Source organism: Nicrophorus vespilloides, unplaced genomic scaffold (genome assembly GCF_001412225.1).
Source record: "Nicrophorus vespilloides isolate i.1.1-1 unplaced genomic scaffold, Nicve_v1.0, whole genome shotgun sequence".
Lineage (NCBI taxonomy): Eukaryota > Metazoa > Arthropoda > Insecta > Coleoptera > Silphidae > Nicrophorus > Nicrophorus vespilloides.
The window spans coordinates 95,327-117,088 of NW_017096210.1; the positions used below are offsets into that span (position 1 = coordinate 95,327).

At 32.2% G+C, this 21,762-nt stretch overlaps 4 protein-coding genes across 5 annotated transcripts; 2 read left to right on the forward strand and 2 right to left on the reverse strand.

Annotated features, from left to right (window-relative positions):
- The first annotated feature begins 1,398 nt into the window (after window positions 1-1,398).
- Window positions 1,399-3,655, forward strand: LOC108570025. Its single transcript, XM_017931836.1, has 2 exons — window positions 1,399-1,573; window positions 1,967-3,655. The coding sequence occupies exons 1-2, from the start codon at window positions 1,547-1,549 to the stop codon at window positions 3,590-3,592; spliced, it is 1,653 nt and encodes a 550-aa protein (XP_017787325.1). The 5' UTR covers window positions 1,399-1,546; the 3' UTR covers window positions 3,593-3,655.
- A 1,516-nt stretch (window positions 3,656-5,171) lies between these two features.
- Window positions 5,172-17,497, forward strand: LOC108570026. Its single transcript, XM_017931837.1, has 23 exons — window positions 5,172-5,332; window positions 5,390-5,578; window positions 7,886-8,046; window positions 8,101-8,255; window positions 8,309-8,978; window positions 9,032-9,369; window positions 9,426-9,667; window positions 9,717-9,982; window positions 10,407-10,509; window positions 10,572-10,729; window positions 10,788-10,970; window positions 11,024-11,681; window positions 11,733-11,848; window positions 11,905-12,262; window positions 12,322-12,714; window positions 12,771-12,982; window positions 15,173-15,589; window positions 15,645-15,782; window positions 15,836-16,072; window positions 16,131-16,284; window positions 16,344-16,621; window positions 16,675-16,825; window positions 16,881-17,497. Exons 1-23 carry the CDS (start codon window positions 5,230-5,232, stop codon window positions 17,075-17,077), a joined length of 5,877 nt encoding a protein of 1,958 aa, XP_017787326.1. The 5' UTR covers window positions 5,172-5,229; the 3' UTR covers window positions 17,078-17,497.
- On the reverse strand, window positions 17,120-19,575 carry LOC108570024 (kinesin-like protein KIF6). The gene is made up of 7 exons (XM_017931835.1): window positions 19,411-19,575; window positions 19,218-19,349; window positions 18,728-18,959; window positions 18,518-18,673; window positions 18,270-18,465; window positions 17,659-18,195; window positions 17,120-17,298 (listed from the first exon to the last, which is right to left on the reverse strand). Exons 1-7 carry the CDS (start codon window positions 19,512-19,514, stop codon window positions 17,120-17,122), a joined length of 1,536 nt encoding a protein of 511 aa, XP_017787324.1. The 5' UTR covers window positions 19,515-19,575.
- On the reverse strand, window positions 19,448-21,756 carry LOC108570029 (kinesin-like protein KIF6). Of its 2 annotated transcripts, none has more exons than XM_017931846.1 (9): window positions 21,408-21,755; window positions 21,160-21,355; window positions 20,910-21,085; window positions 20,754-20,848; window positions 20,200-20,274; window positions 20,099-20,141; window positions 19,937-20,041; window positions 19,661-19,775; window positions 19,448-19,527 (listed from the first exon to the last, which is right to left on the reverse strand). In XM_017931846.1, the coding sequence occupies exons 3-8, from the start codon at window positions 20,967-20,969 to the stop codon at window positions 19,662-19,664; spliced, it is 492 nt and encodes a 163-aa protein (XP_017787335.1). In that variant the 5' UTR covers window positions 20,970-21,085; window positions 21,160-21,355; window positions 21,408-21,755; the 3' UTR covers window positions 19,448-19,527; window position 19,661. The 2 variants fall into 2 exon arrangements, with proteins under 2 accessions (XP_017787335.1, XP_017787334.1); XM_017931845.1 differs by having other exon boundaries at window positions 19,515-19,598; window positions 21,408-21,756.
- Between the last annotated feature and the right edge of the window lie 6 nt (window positions 21,757-21,762).

Sequence of the window (21,762 nt, forward strand, 5' to 3'; positions counted from 1 at the left end):
TAAAAAATAGTTTTATCAGATTTTATAGAGAATTATATGAAAATCATGAGTATCATCGATTATTTATTATAGTCATATTAAAGTTCATAGTTTTAGTTTTAAAATGCATATTGCATTTTTTATGTAGTGTGTGAATGGTTCCAGAAAAATAGATTCAAATGTAAAGACAATATTACTTTAAAAAGTTTTTTTTGACAATAAATTAGAAGAAAATGGTAAGTACTAGAATTAAATTATTGCTTTCATATTAAAGTTAATAGCTTAAGGTTTATTATGCATATTTTACTTTCTTTCAAGTGCGAATCGTTATTGAGAAATAAGTTAAAAGGTAAACACACTGTGTTTTAGATCCTCAATTTTTTTCAATTTTGGTAACGAATTATACACAAAATGGTGCAAACAACAATTAAGATATTAATTCATATTAAAGCCAATAATTTTAGCTTTAAATTGGATATACAACGTTCTTTCTAATGTAAATAGTTTCTTTGAAACATTGAAAAAAGTAGACACTAGTTTTTTGAAGCTAGATAAAAGCATTTTTTTATTTAGATGTCGAATTACACGAAAATGGTAATTACGACAATTAAGACATTATAACCATATTAAACTGCATAGTTTTAGCTTTTAAAAGCATGTTTTACATTCTCACTTGTATGCTTTTTTCTTTGAGAAATTTAATAAATTATATTATCAAAACTTTCATTGATTAATATGCAAAAATATACAATAAAAAAGTACAATCATTATGAATTGATATTCTTATAAAATCTTATAGTTTTAGGTTTAAAATGCATATCTAACATTTTTCCTAGTGTGAATAGTTTGTGAGAAATTCCATAAAATATGTACATTCTTAAGAAAAGAGTTATTAAAGTTTGAAAGTAAATTACATCATATAGATAAGAATCTCAATTACACAATTATAGTCACATTAAAGCTCATAATTTTAGCAATAAAATACATATTTTATATTCTTCCTACAGTGAATAGTTTACGGGAAATACGTTGAAACGTAAAGACACTAATTCTCGATACTTAAAAAGCAGTAATTAATTGTCACTTAAGTAATATTTAACAAACAATTAGTTTATGTAATAACACGTAACAATGACGATTGTATTTTCATTTAATTTAATATAATTGATATCCTTTAGTGAAATGCAACTAAAAACAACAACTAATAACTGCATGTGTGTAGAAGAGAAAAAAAACTTGTTGTGAAATTTCTAATTAGCTGGTGTTTTCAAGGTGTAAAATATAATTAGGTATTTAAATTTAAGTTGGTTTGATCTTGACATCGTCTTCTTCGTACAAAAAAAAAGAAGAAGTGGAGGGAGGCGAAAGAAAGATACCGAAAGCATAAAGAAACCAACCAGTCGTCAATCGCGGTTCGACCTCGCGTTTACCAGTAGCCAAGAAGTTTCTTTCTTGCGTGGAATGAAGTTCTGAGAAAGAAAGAGTGAACATTTATTGAAAAGAAAAACTGTGAAAAGTGAGAATCACGAGATAAAATAAAGAAGTAAACTTAAATCGAGGAAAGAGGATGATGGATTATTTTCGAAAAGCTGCGGTGAGTTTCGTTTAATGTTTGACCTTCGCACGAGATTGCTTTACGCAACTGATTGAACCGCACTTTCTAAAGTATTTTGCATAAGGAATGGCACAAAGACAAGTAATGATAATGGATTGTTGTTTCCCAATCATAAACATTAACCGTTAAGCAAACAGGTACACAGTTTTCGCACTCGAAGTGTGTCGAATTACGGAATTTAAAACGATTTATTGAAAATGTGATTTTTCCTTTGAAATTTCATTTTGTTTGAATGAAAACTCCGGAGAAAGTGAAATTAGAAAGTCGTAGCATGCATGTATTCTACAATGCGAGATGCGTTTAAATTACAAGAAGAAACTGTTAAATAATTGTTTATTAACTGTGTGTTTTTTTTTCCACCGCCTTTTACAGTTCCTGCACGCGATTCTCGTAATTGCGTGTTCGCTTCAGCCGTCGCTCTCGTTGCCCGCTGGATCTTCGGATGTCCACTACGAGGATACTGTGAAAGAGGTGGAAGATCTGATCCAAGCCGATCCGTCTTTGCCGCGACTGACGCGCGGCGAAATCTTGGAGATTTTGGATAACATCACCAAAGAGGAAAGCGATTTGGGGAGCAGAGATCAAAAGTCTATTATGGTGGTGATGCCGTATTCACCGGACAGCGAACGTAACGAAGACATGCAGGATCTGTACACGAAACCACCGGTGACGCACATCATCGGTGACAGCGGCGAAGAGAAATCGAAGAAAAAGAAGGCGCCGAAAACGCCGCTCCAAACCGTCAAAACAACTAAACTGCTTCCTGTAACCACGGAAACAACAACAAAATACGTTACTAGGAAACCGGAATCATCAACTAAGATAGTTTACGTGACGGAAGCTCCTGAAACCACGAAGAAATTTGAGCGTCATCCGAACCATAAATACCCAGATGAGGATAAAATCTTCGCGCAATCGTCCACCAAAAGACCGTACAGGGTTAAATCGACGACACAAAAACCGGCGACTCGTCCTGAGTACGTTTACAGGACGAAAACGACGACCCAGAAACCCATCTCGAATCAAGGATTGAACATAATCACAGCTCCCACTTTGATCCCGGAAGCGGCGAAGCTGATAAACAAGAAACCGGTCGCGTCTCCGGCTCTGGTCGACACGATGCAATTACCGGAAGATTTCAAGAACGTTTTGAAGAATCTGGACACGCTCATTAAGGAAAACCCGGAATACAGCGCTCAGTACGAGGCTTTGAGTCCGTTACCCACAAATCCACCTTACGTGGAAACGACAACAGCTAACGCCGATTTGCAGAACGTCGCTAATAACTTATCACCAGACATGAAAGAGCTATTGATGAATTTCGGTTTGATCCCAGATTTGAATAAGAAAAAAGTGCCTTCAGTACAAACGAAACCTTTTCAATCTGCAAGCTTAGATATTAACCCGAATTCGTACGTAAGTTTCAAACCTTTACCCGAATCGACGATGGGAAGTAGTGACGATGGAATGGACGAGTTTTTAGCGAAATTCGGGCTCGGTGGAAAGAACAGTCAACGATCGCAGAAAGCCATCAGCGCGCAAAAACCGAAGAACGAATTGGATAAAGGTCAATTCAATTTGGACATGATTCCCGACCATCTGAAGGGAGTATTAGCTGATATCGGTATTCAAGGAAAGAGGAATGATCAAAAGTCCATCCCTTTGCACCATCAGAAAGGACCCAATCCCATAGATTTCGATAGCAGCGTCGATAAAAACGAGTACAAAAGGCAACAAAGCACAACAACAACAGAAAAACCAGCAGAGCCACAAAACGGTTCGATGAAAGATCTGGAAGATTCCTTCGGAGGATCTTCGGACGTCGTCAAGGAAACTGTAGATGTAACGACGGAGGCTCCCAAAAGGACCGGTTTCTACTACCTAGTGGATTGGAACACTTTCCTGGACATCGACAATCAAAAAGGAAAACGCGTCAATTTACGTTTCCAACCGACAATAGGAGATCCGAAGCGATTCCTCTCCGTCTCCGTCCCGTAAATTACCAAAAATCTAAGCAGGTTGTGGTTTCTAAACAAAAGGGATTTATACTGTATATATACAAAAAAAAAACGCATTTTATTTAGTAAATTTGCGCGTAAATTAAAACGAAAATAAACGTATTTATTTATTGTATTAAAAAAATGAGCAGAATTTGTGCTAGTTTTAAAATTATTATTTATTGGTATTGTATCGATCATTAAATTTATTATTTTTTTACTATATTTTTGTTATTTATATGTAACCTTAATTATACGGTTTTCGTTGATTAGGAGGAAAAAGCGAGGAGGAGAAAATTAAGTGAATAAAAAAACGGTTTTTCTTCAGTTTAAAAAGAAAAAAAAAACGTGTCTGCATCAATTAACGGAATATTAAGTAGGTTTTGGAATGGTTACGAGACCTCGAACTTACCAACGGTTCGGATGCAGGACGTGCTAATTGGTTAATGCAAATATTAGCATTAGGAAAAGAAGCTATAAAAATCATGTTTAACAAAATTTGATTCATATAATTTCAAACATAGTTTACTTACTTTTTTTTACTCAAAATTAGATTTTTTAAACTTCAAATACAGAAAAAATTGTATACAATCAAAATATTTTTTGATCAAAATATTAAGTTTTTTTAAATTTAAACCATGTTTTCTGACCCAAAAATTACATTTATTAACTCAGAAGAAAGTTATTTGTATACATTCAAGGTATTTTTAGTTTTTGTATCATTATTTAAAAATTTTAGAAAAAAATCTTTTAAAAAATTATTTAATATTTAGTTTTTTTTTGTGGAATTGTTCAAATTAAACTTGTTTTAAACAAATCTTAGATAATGAAAATAAAAAAATCTAAATTTGAACTTAAAAATTTCACAATTATATAATTATTTGCTCTAGTAAGTAAAAACTTGTTTTTATTTTAAATAAAATTTAAGAATTTATTTGTATCAAATATCAAATCAAACTTTTAAGAATATTTTAATCAAATTTTTGTTTAAACTTTGAACAAAATGTAAAAAAAATAATATTTATTTGGGTTTGGAAATTGTTGTTATAATCACTTTATTTAATCAAGACTTATGCAATTTCGATTACACATCATACGTATACATACACTTTCAGAACTAGTTTATAAATTCTTGTTTTTTTTCTCTTCTTAATTTTATTTTTCAAGTAAACAGACTTAAGAAAGTAGCACAAAGTTTAAATAACTTGTTTTCCGAATAATTTTCTTAGATTTCTAACGAAAGTTATTACCGTTTAATTTCTTACATGCATAAATATATCAAATTGAATGGTAAATATTAAAACTTTTTTCAACAAATTATAAAGTTAAATTATCAGAAAATTATTTAGAAAATTACAATTTTTACAAAATGTAATAATTTATTTATATTTAATCAAAGTTTGTTAGTAATAATGAATATTTTAACTATAATATTATACTAATTTTAATAATATAATTAAAAATATATTTTTTGTAACAAATTTTTATAGTTTGACTGAAGAAAAAGTTTGAGAACTTTTTCAAAACTCAAATAAACAAGTTTTTTTTAAATGTATTTGAAAAAAAAATGTGTGTAAAGATTAGTTTAAAAGTGAATTGTAAAAATAATGTTTCGTATGCTTTTCGAACGGATGAACGATGTTCGTCTTCTATTTACTATTGTGTGTGAGCGCTTCAATTGCCGCAGATGAAGACCCTTGGTATACGTATCAATTTGAGAATGCGGACGAAAGCAGAGAAGGTAAACTATATTTTCAAGGAAACAACAATATTTTCTAAAAATCTAAAAATCTTCTAGAATTGATCATCGATCGTGTGAACGCCGTCGACGGATTCAAAACTGCTGAGTCCGTCTTGAAGTGGAAGAGTATTTCGTGGAAACGCCGAAGCTACGCTTTAGGTATTACAAACACCGGGATTGCAGTGCTGAAGGCGACATTGAACAGTACCGAAAATGAACGTTTCGACATCGCAGAAAACCATCACGGTGAGTTGTCTAATAACTGAAACATCAATTTCGGATACGCAATCGTTGTTGCGTATTAATTAATAGCGGGAAAGTCAAGTCAACTATACTATCCATTGTTGTGTAATAATTTCGGGTTTCAATTACGTCCGATTATGTCACAGTCGTCTTTGATACCGACGTCGTTCCAAATTTGTTTCTTGTTTTCCGTTTCCTAGTAACGCAATCGCTAAGCAACTGCCAATTAGATGGTTGTCAATGTGAAATGCCTGTGCGTTGGTCGTACAGGAAATTAGTTCAACTCGTTACAAACGAAATATGTCTAGAATTTCCTTATAATTTGCATAAATATTTTCTAAGAATTAGTTAGAAATATTTATTGGGTTGGAAAGAAAGTAATTTCGGTTTTCACAAATAGATGGCGTCATTTTTGACTTGTGTCAATGTTATGATTTTGTCATTTGGTTTATTATCAATTTTAACAGGAATGCAAAAACGAACATTTTCGACATATTTTACTGTTTTATTTCTGTAAAGACACGAAAGTTGCTAAGACTTACAAAAAGATATGTAAAGTTTATGATGTTGATTGTTTAATAGAAATGGTTTGAAATCGTTCGTTTTGAAGATTTTTCACTCAAAGAACACACACATTCTTGTCGACCTACTGAAGTTTGTGATGACCAAATCAAAATCTTAATTGAATTGGATCGTCATATAACTATGTATAAATGTATTACAAGAACTGAAATTCACTTAAATGTCTTGGACTCATTAAGAATCTCGATATTTGCATGAATTGGAAACGAATCAATATTTGCAATATCCATCTAAAACGCAATGAAATTGTATACTTTTTTTTAACAAATCATCACTAGTAATGAAAAATGGATCATCTACGATAACATCAATTGAAAATTATCATGATCCAAGCGTGATGAACCAGTATAAACCAAATTGAAAGCTGAATTGCATCAATCAAGATCATGCTATCAATTTGGTGTGATTGCAAAGGTGTTGTTGTGTATTTTGAGCTGCATCCAAGGAACCAATCGATCAATTCAAATGTTTACTATCACATTATTCATATAGCTCTGACCTTGTACCATCAGATTTCCATTTATTTCGAAGTTTTCAAAACTTTCTTTTACTAAGTATAAGTGCATATAAGTTCAGTTTTTAGCTGATACAAAGATCACCAGAAGTTCTATGATCGCGAAATCATGAAGACACCAGAAGGTCAATCAGCCAATATTCAAGGAAAGAGGAATGATCTGGACCATCAGAAAGGACCCAATCCCATAGATTTCTATACCAGCGTGGATAAAAACGAGTACAAAAGGCAACAAAGCATTCATTCTTTGTATATAAAGAAATGAATTTTATTTCGTAATAAATAACCGAAATCATTTTCTTTCTGACCCAAGAGAATTAAAAAGATGTAGATTTGTTAAAAAATGGTTCAAATCTGTTTGAAAACTGAACTGTTAACAAAAAAAACGAGAATATTTTCCCCATAAAAGTTAACGTAAAATGAATTAAATCTTGAAGCTTCTATGATTGCACATACATCACATACTTGATTTACCTTTACTCGAATTGACGATGGAAAGTAGTGATGATGGAATGGTTGAGTTTTTAGCAAAATTCGGACTCGGTGGAAAGAACAGTCACTGATTGTAGAAAGCCATCAGCGCGCAAAAACCGAAGAACGTATTGGATAAAGGTCAATTCAATTTGGATATGATTCTCGAAGATTTGAAGAGAGTATTAGCTGATATTAGTCTTCAAGGAAAGAGGAATGATCAAAATTCCATCCCTCTGCACTATCAGAAAGGACCCAATCCAATAACAAAGCATTCATTCTTTCTATATAAAGAAATGAATTTTATTTCGTAACAAATAACCGAAAACACTTTCTTTCTGACCCAAGAGAATTAAAAAGATGTAGATTTGATAAAAAAATGGTTTAAATCTCTTTGAAAACTGAACTGTTAACAAAAAAAACGAGAATATTTTCCCCATAAAAGTTAACGTAAAATGAATGAAATCTCAAAGCTTCTATGATTGCACATTTTGTTCGTAAACCGAGGCTTTTTCAATTGTTTTTTTTTTATTTCAGTAAGTTATCTTTGTAGAAAAGCAATGACAACTTTGATTGTGACAAAAATATTTATCAATTTATTTTCCAAAAATATTATTAATTTTTACAATTCAATTTGGAAATTTATATTATTTTTTCTTGTGAATTATCTAATTTTCAATATTCAGATTCGTTTTAAATATAGAAATTTGAATATTTGATGATTTTTTTTCTTTACATTGCAGCTTTGGATTCAATTGTTTTGGACGCCGACTTGTTTCTATATTCGAGCAAAGATGAAAAACAGACGAGTCTCATCGCTCTGGTCCTTACATCCAATCAAAAATCATCCACAAATGTTTCCGTTGATTTAAATTGGTACGACGTAACTAAAGAGAATCAATTTGTAAGTATACTAACAAATTACAAACATTTAAAGTAAAAAAAATTGTGCGTTTAGGAAAAAATCTTATCCTTAAATTTGAATAAAAACGTAACATACAGCAAAGTGATCAAAACTAAATCGAAACATCTTCTTCTCATTGGTGATGTATTGGGAGATGAGAAAAGTTTAGCAATTTACGAGTTTTCTTTACGACGTCCAACAAATTATTGGTGCGTTCCATTTGAATTAAATCATTATTTCTTAAATTAATTAATCAATTTAGGTTGATTCAAGTTATTAAATTAAATAATCCAATATTGAGTACGGCTTTCGTGACGTACGGCTACAATTCATTCCTCGTCGTGGCTCAAGAAACCGACGTGCAAATCTTCATTTATACCAATGGAAATTTCACGAATTCCGGTGTTATGGAAGTGAAACACGTGAGGCACGTGTCTTCGTTCACTATAGGTTCTAGGGCTTATTTAGCCGTTGATGGTTGGAACGCAGGCATCTACAGATTCACGAAATCTGGTTTGGTGCAGGAAAAGATCAAAGATGATCATTTCGAGGGTGTAGACTTTTGGTTACCAATGTCCTTGAAGACGTACAAAGATGAAGAGATTCTTTTAGCTGAAAGGTTCTTGGATCACGGCTCACACAAAACGTATACCATCGACGTTGTGATCCACAATGGAAGGAGATTCGCCATACACGACGAGATGATTTGCAATTATTACGGCGAAGAAACGCACGGGATGAACTGTTTGGTCGAAGAGGAAAGCACTTGGGGTATCAAAGGTTCGGCTATCCTTAACGTTGGGAATTTGTTAGGTATTTTGATCCCAAGGAAAAACGCATCCTCTGGTTTGTTCATGATCCACACCAGTTTTCGTGACCTCCCAGACCCCATGGATTTAACGCATCTGAAAGAGTTGAAGCAACAATTTGATGTAATTCAATCAAATCCATCAAATTCCTTAGATTAATCAATCAAATTTTGTAGAAAGATCTGAAGCGACAGATGGAGGAAATAGCGAAGATTAAGGAACAACTAGAACCTAAAGTGGAAACAGCTAAAGAAGTCCACATAGTTCAACAGCAAAACGTGATGTGGGATAACAAAGATTACATCGAGGAATTGAAGCTGAGGGTTCAGAACATCAGGAAAGTTTTGGCGGATATGAAATTAAGGATGGAAAGTTCGAATTTGAAGGATCGCAAATTTAAACATCTCGTTGTTAACGATTTGGTCGAAGTTAAAGGAAGCAGTAACGTTAAAGATATAAAAACGGTTAAATTTAACGGAAGATTAGTCGACGATGTATTTGGCGATATTGTTAGGTGAGGATATAACAAAAATCACTTGATTTTAGATAAATAATATGAGGTAATTGTAGTAAAGATAATATGAAGCACATACCGAGTTTGAAAACTTTCCAATTCGCTGAAATCAAAAACATCAGTTTCGATTCAATCAATGGAATCGATAAAACCAAAATCGCGTTTACTGAAGACGTGGTTCGTATCAAAGGAGATGTTGTCTTTGAGAATCCTGTAACTGTTGGAAAGTTGAATGCTTCTACTCTCAACAATTTGGTTCTTGAGAATGAAATCATCAAGACTGGAGCGTTTTATAAAGGTTTGTTTAATTTTTCTACTGAAATTATTGTAATTATTTTCTGTTTTAGATCCTTTAAGCTTTGAGCAATTGAATGTTGTCGACACGTTATCAGTTGATAAAATTAACAGTTTTCCAATTCATAAGAATTATTTGGATGCATTCAGTATCAATGCGAATGGAGTTTATCCAAAGTTGGGAGATATTGAGAACGTTTATATTCCTGGAAATGTTACAGTCAATCAAATTAATGGTGAAAATTTGGATGATTTTATTAAGTCCCTTTGTTTGACCAATATCAAAACTTACGTGCCTTCAGAAACCACAATTATTGGAGTAATTATGATACTTTTTTTTTCAAATTTTACTAACAAAAGCTAAGGTTTCTTCTTTCAAGTTTACTGAAAAATATAACAATTCTAATTTAATCATAATCAGAAATATCTTCATCTAATTTTCATAAAATTGTACTGAAAACCTTATTATTTCTTCATCTCATTCTTCTTTAATGTTTCTTTCCTGTTTATACTGGAAAAAATACTTTAATTTTCTAAATTCTGCAAGAAAAAAAGCATTTTTTTTTTAACTACACTGAAGAAATGCAATATTTCTTGTTACAATTTAACAAAAAAAAATGTTTCTCTTCCTAATTATACTGAAAACTTTTATATTTCTTCTTCTAATTATAGTGAAAACTTTTTAGAAAATTTCCATTTTTCTGTTCTAATTTTCTATAAATATATTCATTCTGTTTACACAGGATTTGATTGTGAAAGAAAAAGCCGACACGGTTAAATTCAACAAACTCTCATTCCTCGACGATTACCTTTTCGGAATATCAAATTCTTTCATACACATCAAAGGTATTTTTCATAATAATTAATAATAATAATTTCACAAACTACATCATTTCACTTTGTAACAGGCAAGAAAATGTTTTCGAACCCGATATTCGTAAATGAACTAGTGACCTTTGAAACAATCGGCGGTGTCGACCCCAACGAATTGGTGACCATGACAACGCAACAGGAAATCTTCGGTAAATTCACCTTCCAAGACTTAGAAGTCACAGAAAGTTTAGATGTGAGTTAATCGTTATTATTTAGTTTGGAAAAATTTGTTAATTTTTTTTTTTTTGCAGATCATTGGTAACGTGACTGGTGTAAATTTGGAAGATTTCTTACCGAACGTGGGTATAACCAAGACCAAACACATCATGTCCGATATTAGCTTCAAGAATTTAGAAGTTGAAGGCACAATTTACGTTGAAAATAGATTCAACAGAAGCAATTTGGATGAGATACTAGAGAATGTTATTTATAAGGTTTAATTATTAATTTTTTGTCAAAAAAAAAATTTAATTTAATTTTTTTTCAGAATGAGGATTTTGCTGAAATTCACGCCCTGAAAGGATTTGCTAACGGTTTCACAGTGCAAAGCAATCTTAACTTACTTTCCAACAAGATTAATAATTTTGATTTGGACAGTTTCATACATAAAGAGAGTCAAGAAATAATCAAGGCTAAGATTTTGCGTGGTCTGGTGACTTTCGAAAACTTGGAGTTGTCTGGTAATATTGGGGATGTAAACTTGACTAATTTGGATCAAGAATGCGTGAAGTTGTCGGGAGAACAGTTCATTTCGTCAGAGCTAATTTTCGAGGAAGATTTGAACGTGGGTGAAATCGAAATTTTGGGCGGTTTGAACGAAATACCCGTTTCTGATTACTTCTACACTGATAGCAACAGCGTTTTGTTAAACACGAAATTCGATAGAATCAAAGTTTCGAATTTGATAGTCGAAGGAAATTTGAATACGATTGAGGATAATTTCAATCTGCAAATTATAGATCAAAGAAGGCTCAGTTTTACTCGAGATCAACAGATTACGGCAGATTATAAACTGAATACTTCAAATATGTACAATTTGGTTGTTAATAACGTTAATAATTACCAGTTCAAAGAATTGTTCGATGTCGACGTTGTTGGTGAAATACTGAAAAAGAATTTACTCGAAAACAAGTATAAAATTAAAGGTAAATTATCAAATATAATTTGGATAAATTATTAGTTTATTTCATTTACAGATCTTATAGTGGAAGAAACTTTATCCATTGAGAGTGTAAACGGTATTCCCATGAAAAATATAACGAAAAATTGCGTTTGGTCGCAGGAAAACGATGGCCCAACTTTAGCCTTCAAAGTAATCTAAAAACTAAGAAAGTTTCATCAAAATTTAATCATTTCTTCTTTTGATAGGATAACGTTTATGTTAAAGAAATTATCACGGATAATTTCAACGATATTCCGTTTCAAGAAATGCTGGAAAACGTGGTTTTCAAGAACGAAACTGATGATGTTAGAATCGACGGATTCAAGCTGTACGCCAACGGTTACGAAGTGCTGAATTACATGGTTTCGCCTCGTTTGAACGCAGTTAAAATGGAAAATATCTTGTTGAAATCTGGAAGGCAACAGATAAAATCACCGGTGATCGTTTTCGGAGATGTTCTGATCAGGGAAAACGCCGAGGTTTTAGGTAACATCAACGAAATACCTGTTAATTACTTCGTGAACTCGTTTGAAAGCCTCAACGAAAACACATATAGAATTAAAGGTTTGTTTTTTTTTGTTGCAATTATTAAACAAATTTGTATAAGTTAAGTTGATTTTTAGAAAACGTAATGTTCAGTAAAGTAGCTTACGTAAAACAGTTGAATACGCAAGGGTTTATAAACAAAATCAATATATCCGAGTTCATGATGAACAGGGTTGACGTTAATCAGGATCAAAGGATTCCGTCTGAATTGATCTTCGAAGATTCGGTTTCAATTGACGCCAATTTGATTATTAAGAATCAAATCAACGGTTTAGATATGATCAACATGAAGGATGAACTCTTGTACATCACGCAAGACGCCGTTGTTAACGTTCCAATTCAGTTCCAAAACCCTGTGGTTATACGCGAAGAATTCATTTTGGACGATGATTTTAACAGTCAATTTGTTGATGGTGTTAACGTGTCTGATTGGGTTAACGCAATCTATATTAACAAGGGTTTCATTCCTGGTAAGAATTGTAAAGTTTTGTCGAAATTATGTTAAATTTTTGTTTGTTTATTCTAGAAACTGTAAAGTTTGATTGGGTTGATGTACGGGGAAGAGCTGAAGTTGAATTTCTTAATGGTATTTCGATGCTTGAAGTTATTCCTTTGAAGACGGAACAAGTTATAAGTAAAACGTTGGCTGTGTCCAAGTTGTCGGTGTTTCGTGATCTGTCTGTTGGGAATTTGGTGAATGGTGTTAATCTTCAAGATCAATACTTGAATTCTATAATCGTAAGTTGAATCAGTTGAATGAAAAATGTCCATCTTTGAGAGCTTATTTCAGAAAAATGGTACTAGATAGGAATATTTGCATATTGCATATTGCATATTGAAGCTTGAATATTTGGCTTTAATTAGAGTACTCATATTTATAATTGCTCTAATTAGTTGTCCAGTAATACATCAAAACGTGGACACACTGCTTTTTAAAATTTGAGGTCTAATTACAGGAAAACGGTATTAGTTCCAAATATGTAAATACTTGCATATTGAACTCTAATTATTTGTCTTTAAATCAAGTACTCACACATCTAATTGTCTCAAGTAATTGTCAAGTAATACAACTAAACAAGGTGCACTGCTTTTTTGAGTGTTATAATTATTTTTTTTCAAATTTGAGGTCTAATTACAGGAAAACGGTATTAGTTCCAAATATATAAATACTTGCATATTGAACTCTAAATATTTATCTTTAAATCAAGTAGTCACACTTCTAATTGGCGCAAGTAATTGTCAAGTAATACAACTAAACAAGGAGCACTACTTTTTCGAGTGTTATAAAAAAAGTTTTTTTTTTTCAAATTTAAGGTCTAATTACAGGAAAACGGTATTAGTTCCAAATATTTAAATACTTGCATATTAAACTCTAAATATTTGTCTTTAAATCAAGTATTCACACTTCTAATTCTCGCAAGTAATTGTCAAGTAATACAACTAAACAAGAAGCACTGTTTTTTGGAGGGTTATAAAAAAAGTTTTTTTTTTTCAAATTTGAGGTCTAATTACTGGAAAACGGTATTAGTTAAAAATATGCAAATACTTGCATATTGAACTCTAAATATTTGTCTTTAAATCAAGTACTCACACTTCTATTTGTCGCAAGTAATTGTCAAGTAATACAACTAAACAAGGAGCACTGCTTTTTCGAGTGATATAAAAAAAGTTTTTTTTTTCAAATTTAAGGTCTAATTACAGGAAAACGGTATTAGTTCCAAATATTTAAATACTTGCATATTAAACTCTAAATATCAAGTAATACAACTAAACAAGAAGCACTGTTTTTTGGAGGGTTATAAAAAAAGTTTTTTTTTTTCAAATTTGAGGTCTAATTACAGGAAAACGGTATTAGTTCCAAATAAGTAAATACTTGCATATTGAACTCTAAATATTTGTCTTTAAATCAAGTACTCACACTTCTAATTGTCGCAAGTAATTGTCAAGTAATACAACTAAACAAGGAGCACTGCTTTTTCGAGTGTTATAAAAAAAGTTTTTTTTTCAAATTTGAGGTCTAATTACAGTAAAACGGTATTAGTTCCAAATATGTAAATACTTGCATATTGAACTCTAAATATTTGTCATTAAATCAAGTACTCACACTTCTAATAGTCGCAAGTAATTGTCAAGTAATACAACAAAACAAGGAGCACTGCTTTTTCGAGTGTTATAATTATGTTTTTTTCAAATTTGAGGTCTAATTACAGGAAAACGGTATTAGCTCCGAATATGTAAATACTTTCATATTGAATTCTAAATATTTGTCTTTAATTCAAGTAATCACACTTCTAATTGTCGCAAGTAATTGTCAAGTAATACAACAAAACAAGAGGAGCATTGCTTTTTCGAGTGATATAAAAAAAGTTTTTTTTTCAAATTTGAGGTCTAATTACAGGAAAACGGTATTAGATCCAAATATGTAAATACTTGCATATTGAACTCTAAATATTTGTCTTGAAATCAAGTACTCACACTTCTAATTGTAGCAAGTAATTGTCAAGTAATACAACTAAACAAGCAGCACTGTTTTTTCGAGTATTATAAAAAAAGTTTTTTTTTCAAATTTGAGGTCTAATTACAGGAAAACGGTATTAGTTCCAAATATGTAAATACTTGCATATTGAGCTCTAAATATTTATCTTTAAATCAAGTACTCACATTTCTAATTGGCGCAAGTAATTGTCAAGTAATACAACAAAACAAGGAGCACTGCTTTTTCTAGTGTTATAATTATTTTTTTCAAATTTGAGGTCTAATTACAGGAAAACGGTATTAGTTCCAAATATGTAAATACTTGCATATTGAACTCTAAATATTTGTCTTTAAATCAAGTACTCACACTTCTAATTGTCGCAAGTAATTGTCAAGTTATACAACAAAACGTGTAGATTCTGTTAATACTTGTTGTTTTATTTGTGATTGTAGTCCAACAGGAATCAAGGGGTGAACTCTAGAGTCATATTTGAAAGCAACGTTTTGGTGCGTGACGTTCTAGAAGTCATCGGTAATCTGAACGGCTACAATGTATCATCTTTGGTTACCACAAACACCGTGCAGAATCTCACCGCCTCCTACAAATTCACCGATAAAACGACCGTGGCCAATCACGTCATCGCATACGGTTTAGTAAACAACATCAACATCAGCGAGTGGACTTCCAGCGCCGTCTACAAATACGCTGAAACCCCGCAAACAATCAATCAACCTTGGAAAGCGAACAACATCACCTTCGGCAACAACGTCTTAGGAAGCGGCAAGATTTGCGGCTTCGAAATCAGGAAATTGGCGGATCGCACCGAAGAGCGCAGAGTCTTCAAAACTACAGTCGAAAGCGAAATAATCGTAACTTGGAAAATATTTAAGAAAACTTCGATAATGAAACAATTTATATTTTCAGAATCAATACGGAATGATTTGCAAGGATATAAACAAGATAATTTCAGCTTCCAGAGATCAGATTTACTTGTTCAGTTATTTGGATTATTACCAATATTTGGAGTTCGAAAACGATATTGCGAACGTCCATAAATTTGAGGTTTAAATTCAATTGAAACTAAGTTTTTTTTGATCTAAACTTTATAATTTTAGTATTTGGGTAAGGCTTACCTTTTGGTGAGCGAAGAGAACAGCTGTAAATCGAGTCTCTTCCTTTGGGCCGAGCACGGTTTTCAGCATCTCCGCTACATCCAAACCGGATTAATCTCTCAAGTCATCACCGTAAGAGACGGCGATTTCCTCTTCTTAATCACCAGAAGTGATGTTGTTTTCACCAATTGCAGCATCGAAAACAGCAATATTTGGAAGTTCGAAGCTGATGATCTAATGGTTCTTTATATACCAAAAATTAATAACCAACAACGAAATTAACCATTTCTTTTTTCAGTTGCTGTACAATTTAGGTGATCAAATTTTGTTGCAAGATTCTCTAAAACCGGGAACTTTCTACACGATGGACAAGGATGCAGTGAACGAATTCTTGCTTACAACAGTGATCGAAACTGATTTGCGGAAGATTCGGAGATGGTACATTCCAACAGGTAAAGCAATCATAAATTTAAGCTTACACAATCATAATTTTTGGGTAATTTTTGGATAGAAAACGCTGCTTTCATTCCGCGAGGTTTGAAAACTTCATTGGCAATTCGTAACGGAAGGAAAATCTTCTACTTAAACACCAACGATGTAGTCGACATGGCTGAGAGCTACGACGCTGTGGTTATTGGAAATGTTACTGTTCAAGAGATGCATTTACTTCCTGGTCGCAACGGCGGTGAACTTCTTCGGTTGAACGTTGGTTATCCGAGGAGAAGAACCTTCTTAGCCTACGCTTCACACGAAGAAACCAGTGTTAGAGGTCGTCTGGATTTCATCAAAGTAAAAGAACAATCAACAAAAAAGTAAACCTAAAATTATCTTTTAAATTTTAGATTTATGAAGACATCTTGACCGGAACTTTATACCACAAAGTACCAACTTATAAACCATCATCATTAATATCTTTAGAGTTTGGTGAAAACGGAGAAACTCTTCTAATCTTCATGGAAGACGAAAAGAACTTGCAAATTTATGAATATAAAGGTAACACAAAACAATCAAAATCTCACAAATTAATTAATCTTTTTTTTTTGTATAGGAATCGAAGGGTTTAAGCTAAGATCTACAGCTGTGATAGCCGGAAAACAGTTGGTACCATTGATTATACCTAGAGAAGAATGTCCGAGCAAGAATCACGTCTTCATCGGATCCATAAATGCGAATCGGCTGACCATTTTGCAGGCGATAATGCAAGGCGATAAAATCGAACAAGAAAACATACATTGTGTTCTGTGATTCATGTTTATGTTTATAAAAATAATATATAAATCGTATTGTTTACGTCTTAAACTTTAGTTTATAGAATTTGATGATTTCCTCGTCGATTTCAGCGTCGCCAGTCAAAGGTACAGATTTCAAAAAGTCCTTGAAACCTTTATCATCTTCTTGCCCAAAAATTGTTTCAGCTTTATCAAAATTTTGCTTCAAATTAGGTTGAACCACAACATCAGAATTTACTATAAAATTTGGTTCTGTAATCTCAAAATCTTTGCTCCAATTTGGTTCAATTTCATCAAAACTTTTCAAATAATTTGGTTGAATCGAATCAATTTCTCTTCTCAAATATGGTTCGATTCTACCAAAACTTTTCTTCAAATTTGGTTCAATGAAATCAAAACTTTTCTTCAATTTTGGTTCAATGACATCATTCTTCAAATTTCCTTCAAAATCTACATTTGAGACAAGATTATCAAAATCTCTATAATCAATTGGTTTTCTAAAATCTTCATTCAAAATTTTCTCTCCACCAAATTGATTTCTATTGCAATTTTCATTCAAAAGCAAATCCAATTCAGCGTGGATATTAAACTCCTTACACTCATCATTCTTAACAACTTCATTAGCTTTAACATCTTCATTCAATTTCCGCACCAATTGATTCTTTATAGACCCATCAACTCTTCTAACATTCGAAGCTTTAGCTTCCATCAACACATTATTCAAATTACATTGTTTCGCATACGACAATCCAATCTGCTCATTCTTCAATTTAGACTCGAACCTAACTTTAGTCCTTTTTACACTCAAAGGCGTATTTTCTACTTCCTCTTTGATACTCTCAATTTTACCCAACAAACCGCGATATTCCACTTGAGCATGTTTCAAAGCAGTCTCCAATTTGTTAACTTTCACGAAATTATTCGAATTAGCTTCGATCTGTGCTCGAACATCGATTATTTTCAATTGAAGTTCGCGCAGTTGCGACGAATACTTTTTGGCCACTTTAAGATTATCGTTCAAATTAGGTTTAGAAAATTCCAATTTCTTAAAATCTTTGTTAAGAGCGCAGGGAGTGTCAATAGTTATTCTGTTTCCATGATAAACGTTTTTATCAACAATTTTTGATAAAATTTCTGAAATTTTGTTAAAAAAAAAATAAATTTAAAGATTGTGTTTTTTTTGTTATCTAAATTAAAATTAAGGATACGAATTTCTTCATCCTTTTGCTTAATAATCGTTTGATACTTGTCTACATCACAGTTATCGTTGATGCGAGTTTTAAAGATATCGAAATACGCTTTTATCTTACGAAAATCGTCACATTCCAAATCGGCAATTCCGTTCAAGAAATCTTCAACTTCGCCTCTACACTTGTCTTCCTCAAATTTACTTAACTTTGATTCCTAAACTTAGTAAAATAAACAATAGATGTCTTCATTAACATTAAAATATTACCATTACATGATTCCTCATCTGCAATTTATCACGTAAATCTTGGATTTCGCTCTTCAAATAAGCGATTTCTTGGATCGAATTGCATTCTGCGTTGCTCGAACTTTCGATGTTGACTTTAGCCACTCTTTGGGCGAATTTGCAAGTGGCCATAGTTTCCTGCAATTTGCTAAATTTAGTTGATCATTTTTGTAAGTTTGATTATGGAAAAACCTCGTAGTTTATTTGAGATACGCTCAATGTTGCCAACATCGTGGTAGCTCCATTGTTTGAAAGGGAATCGCGCAGCATGAATGTGAGAAGGCTGTTTCTGAATGGAACGTGAGCTCTGTTGGTTTCAGTCAAGGCCGAAATTACTTGTTCCAAGTAATGCAAAGACAGATTTATGTATTTGGCCTCGCTCAAGTTCACGCCGTTCAAAGATAGTTTACTCAATCTTTCTGAACTAAATTATACAAAAAAAATACTATATAAAAATCAGAAACCCATAGTTTGGTTCAATATAATCAATATCTTTCATGAAATCTGGTTCAATTCGATCAAAATCTTTGTTCAAATTTGGTCCAATTCAATCAAAATATAAATGAAAAACGAAAGAAGTTCTAAAACTCTTCAACTACAAACTAATAAAATTAAGATGTTGATAAAGTTTTATGAAATTGAAGAAGATAAAATGAAAATCTTCATTGAAAATAGATAATACCCAGCCAAATCGACAATATTCAATTTAGATTGAATCAACGTATTTCCTGCATCATCAAAGAAATGTATGTAAAACGTGAAGACGCAGTGAGATCTGGAAGAACACTTGTTCAAACTAGTTTCAGCAGTTGTCCTGAAAACGAAAAAAAATCTTCATAACATAGAAAAGGAATTGATAAATGTAAAAAACTAACCTTCTGGTATCTCCCATATACAACAGTTTCATAGCGTCACGTTCACTGCAAACTTTCACGACATTCAAATTCTTGTATTGAGCTCTACCATCTCTGTCCTCCATGAAAGTGACGCGTCTGTGTAAAGAAACCAAAAAAAAAAAAAGAGACAAAGATTTTCCTGAATTATCTATCTATAAATCGCACACCTGAAATGTTGAAAAATTTGATAAAATAACACATTTTTGATAGTTTTTTTTTCTTTACTCACTTTACGGTAATTCCTCCGCGCCGCTCTCAAACGTTCTTTTCGGATTCAACAGGTCGTAAGCTGTTTCGTTGTAAATCTCCAAGAATGATAAATACACGATGTATCTTCCATTTGTCTGAAAATATTCAAACAAAATTGTACAATTCTTTCAGAAAATTAATTAAAAAAAACTGAAATATTTTAACGTTAATTTCATATTTAAACTTAAACTAAAAGAAAAATCTAAAAGCTAATTTTAATGTTTTCAGTGAAATAAAGGTAAGTCAAAAATAATACTTCGGTGAGAAATTTGAATATGTATTCGATGGTCCTCGGAATCAATCCACGTTTTTCGTAGTTTGAATGCGATCCTGTTAAGGAATACGTTTTTCCGCTTCCTGTCTACAACCAAACATTGTTAATTAAAAAAATTTAATTTTTAAAACTGTTAATTTTTACCGGTCCGTACGCAAAAATCGTACCATTTCGACCATCCATAGTTCTACAATTAATTCTTAATTTAATTCGATATCTAAACAATATTCATAAGAAAACTGTACTTATCAATAATCGGAACTGCGATACTTTCAAACACATCTTTTTGATCTGAATTTAAATCAAACACCCTTTGAAATCTGAAATAAAAGATATATGACTGTATCATATTTTTATTATGTGTGGTTAGGTTAGGTTAGGTTAGGTTAGAATAATGTTGGAATAAAAAGTTAGGTTAACAAAGAATAATATTGAAATTAAGTAAGGGTAAACTGTTGTAATAGGTTTGGTCAAATTAGTGTTCGGATTGAGGTTAAGTTATATTTATGTTGAATCAGAAGTCAGGTTATATTAATGTTGAACTATACATTAAAGTTTTTAAATATGTCACTTTACACGTAGTTTTACAAGAAAACTCAATGAAAGAATAATTTTCCAGAATAACCTAACCTAACAAAAAATCAACAAATATGAACATTACACAGTTCTTCAAGAAATTATTCGTCAATGTTTATAATTCAAATAATGTCTGCAAACAAGAATTATTGCTTAGAAATGTTTTTTTTAACTAAATTAACAGCAAATTAATTGATAAATTTTCATCATAATTGAGATTTACCTGAATCTGTGCGAAATGCGTTTCTTCCGGTGATCATCTTCAGGCTGATGCAGCGTTAAAGTGTCACCGTTGCTCGAACGATCCACCCCATAAAACTGCAACGTAAAGTTAACAACCAGAGCTTAAACTTAACGAGATCTTTAAAATTAGTTTTACCAATCTCTTCGCAACATCCTCCCTTCGTATCCTCGCGTACACGTTAATCCTACTTTTCATCCTTTACTACAATTGTCTCAATTGTCAAATTATTGACGTTCACACAAACTGTCATCAATCCATAACAACAACAACAACATGATAAACGTTTTTATCAACAATTTTTGATAAAATTTCTGAAATTTTGTTAAAAAAATAAATAAATTTAAAGATTGTGTTTTTTTGTTATCTAAATTAAAATTAAGGATACGAATTTCTTCATCCTCTTGCTTAATAATCGTTTGATACTTGTCAATATCACAGTTATTGTTGATGCGGGTTTTAAAGATATCGAAATACGCTTTTATCTTACGAAAATCGTCACATTCCAAATCGGCAATTCCGTTCAAGAAATCTTCAACTTCGCATCTACACTTGTCTTCCTCAAATTTACTTAACTTTGATTCCTAAACTTAGTAAAATAAACAATAGATGTCTTCATTAACATTAAAATATTACCATTACATGATTCCTCATCTGCAATTTATCACGTAAATCTTGGATTTCGCTCTTCAAATAAGCAATTTCTTGGATCGAATTGCATTCTGCGTTGCTCGAAGTTTCGATGTTGACTTTAGCCACTCTTTGGTCGTTAATCCTACTTTTCATCCTTTACTACAATTGTCTCAATTGTCAAATTATTGACGTTCGCACAAACTGTCATCAATCCATAACAACAACAACACTAATAGTGTTTGTTCCATTCGCATGTTTCGTAATCCATGATTTCTTTTGCATCGGAATCGATGAGATCGTGCGCGCAGGACGACAGGATACTTGGGCGTGCGCCATCCGCCGCCCTTTTCCGCCCCCG

Excerpts from the sequence above, each read along its gene's own strand:
- LOC108570025 (XM_017931836.1), top strand. The coding sequence starts at position 1,547 with ATGATGGATTATTTTCGAAAAGCTGCG. Across the intron at positions 1,574-1,966 it reads ATTATTTTCGAAAAGCTGCG|TTCCTGCACGCGATTCTCGT; the intron begins GTGAGTTTCGTT and ends CGCCTTTTACAG.
- LOC108570026 (XM_017931837.1), top strand. The coding sequence starts at position 5,230 with ATGTTCGTCTTCTATTTACTATTGTGTGTGAGCGCTTCAATTGCCGCA. Across the intron at positions 8,979-9,031 it reads AGTTGAAGCAACAATTTGAT|AAAGATCTGAAGCGACAGAT; the intron begins GTAATTCAATCA and ends CAAATTTTGTAG. Across the intron at positions 16,826-16,880 it reads GCAAATTTATGAATATAAAG|GAATCGAAGGGTTTAAGCTA; the intron begins GTAACACAAAAC and ends TTTTTTGTATAG.
- LOC108570024 (XM_017931835.1), bottom strand. The coding sequence starts at position 19,514 with ATGGAGGACAGAGATGGTAGAGCTCAATACAAGAATTTGAATGTCGTG. Across the intron at positions 19,350-19,410 it reads TATATGGGAGATACCAGAAG|GACAACTGCTGAAACTAGTT; the intron begins GTTAGTTTTTTA and ends TTTCGTTTTCAG. Across the intron at positions 18,196-18,269 it reads GCAAAAGGATGAAGAAATTC|AAATTTTATCAAAAATTGTT; the intron begins GTATCCTTAATT and ends ACAAAATTTCAG.
- LOC108570029 (XM_017931846.1), bottom strand. The coding sequence starts at position 20,969 with ATGAAAAGTAGGATTAACGTGTACGCGAGGATACGAAGGGAGGATGTT. Across the intron at positions 20,849-20,909 it reads AGGATGTTGCGAAGAGATTG|TTTTATGGGGTGGATCGTTC; the intron begins GTAAAACTAATT and ends TTTACGTTGCAG. Across the intron at positions 20,142-20,199 it reads GCAGTTCCGATTATTGATAA|AACTATGGATGGTCGAAATG; the intron begins GTACAGTTTTCT and ends AATTAATTGTAG.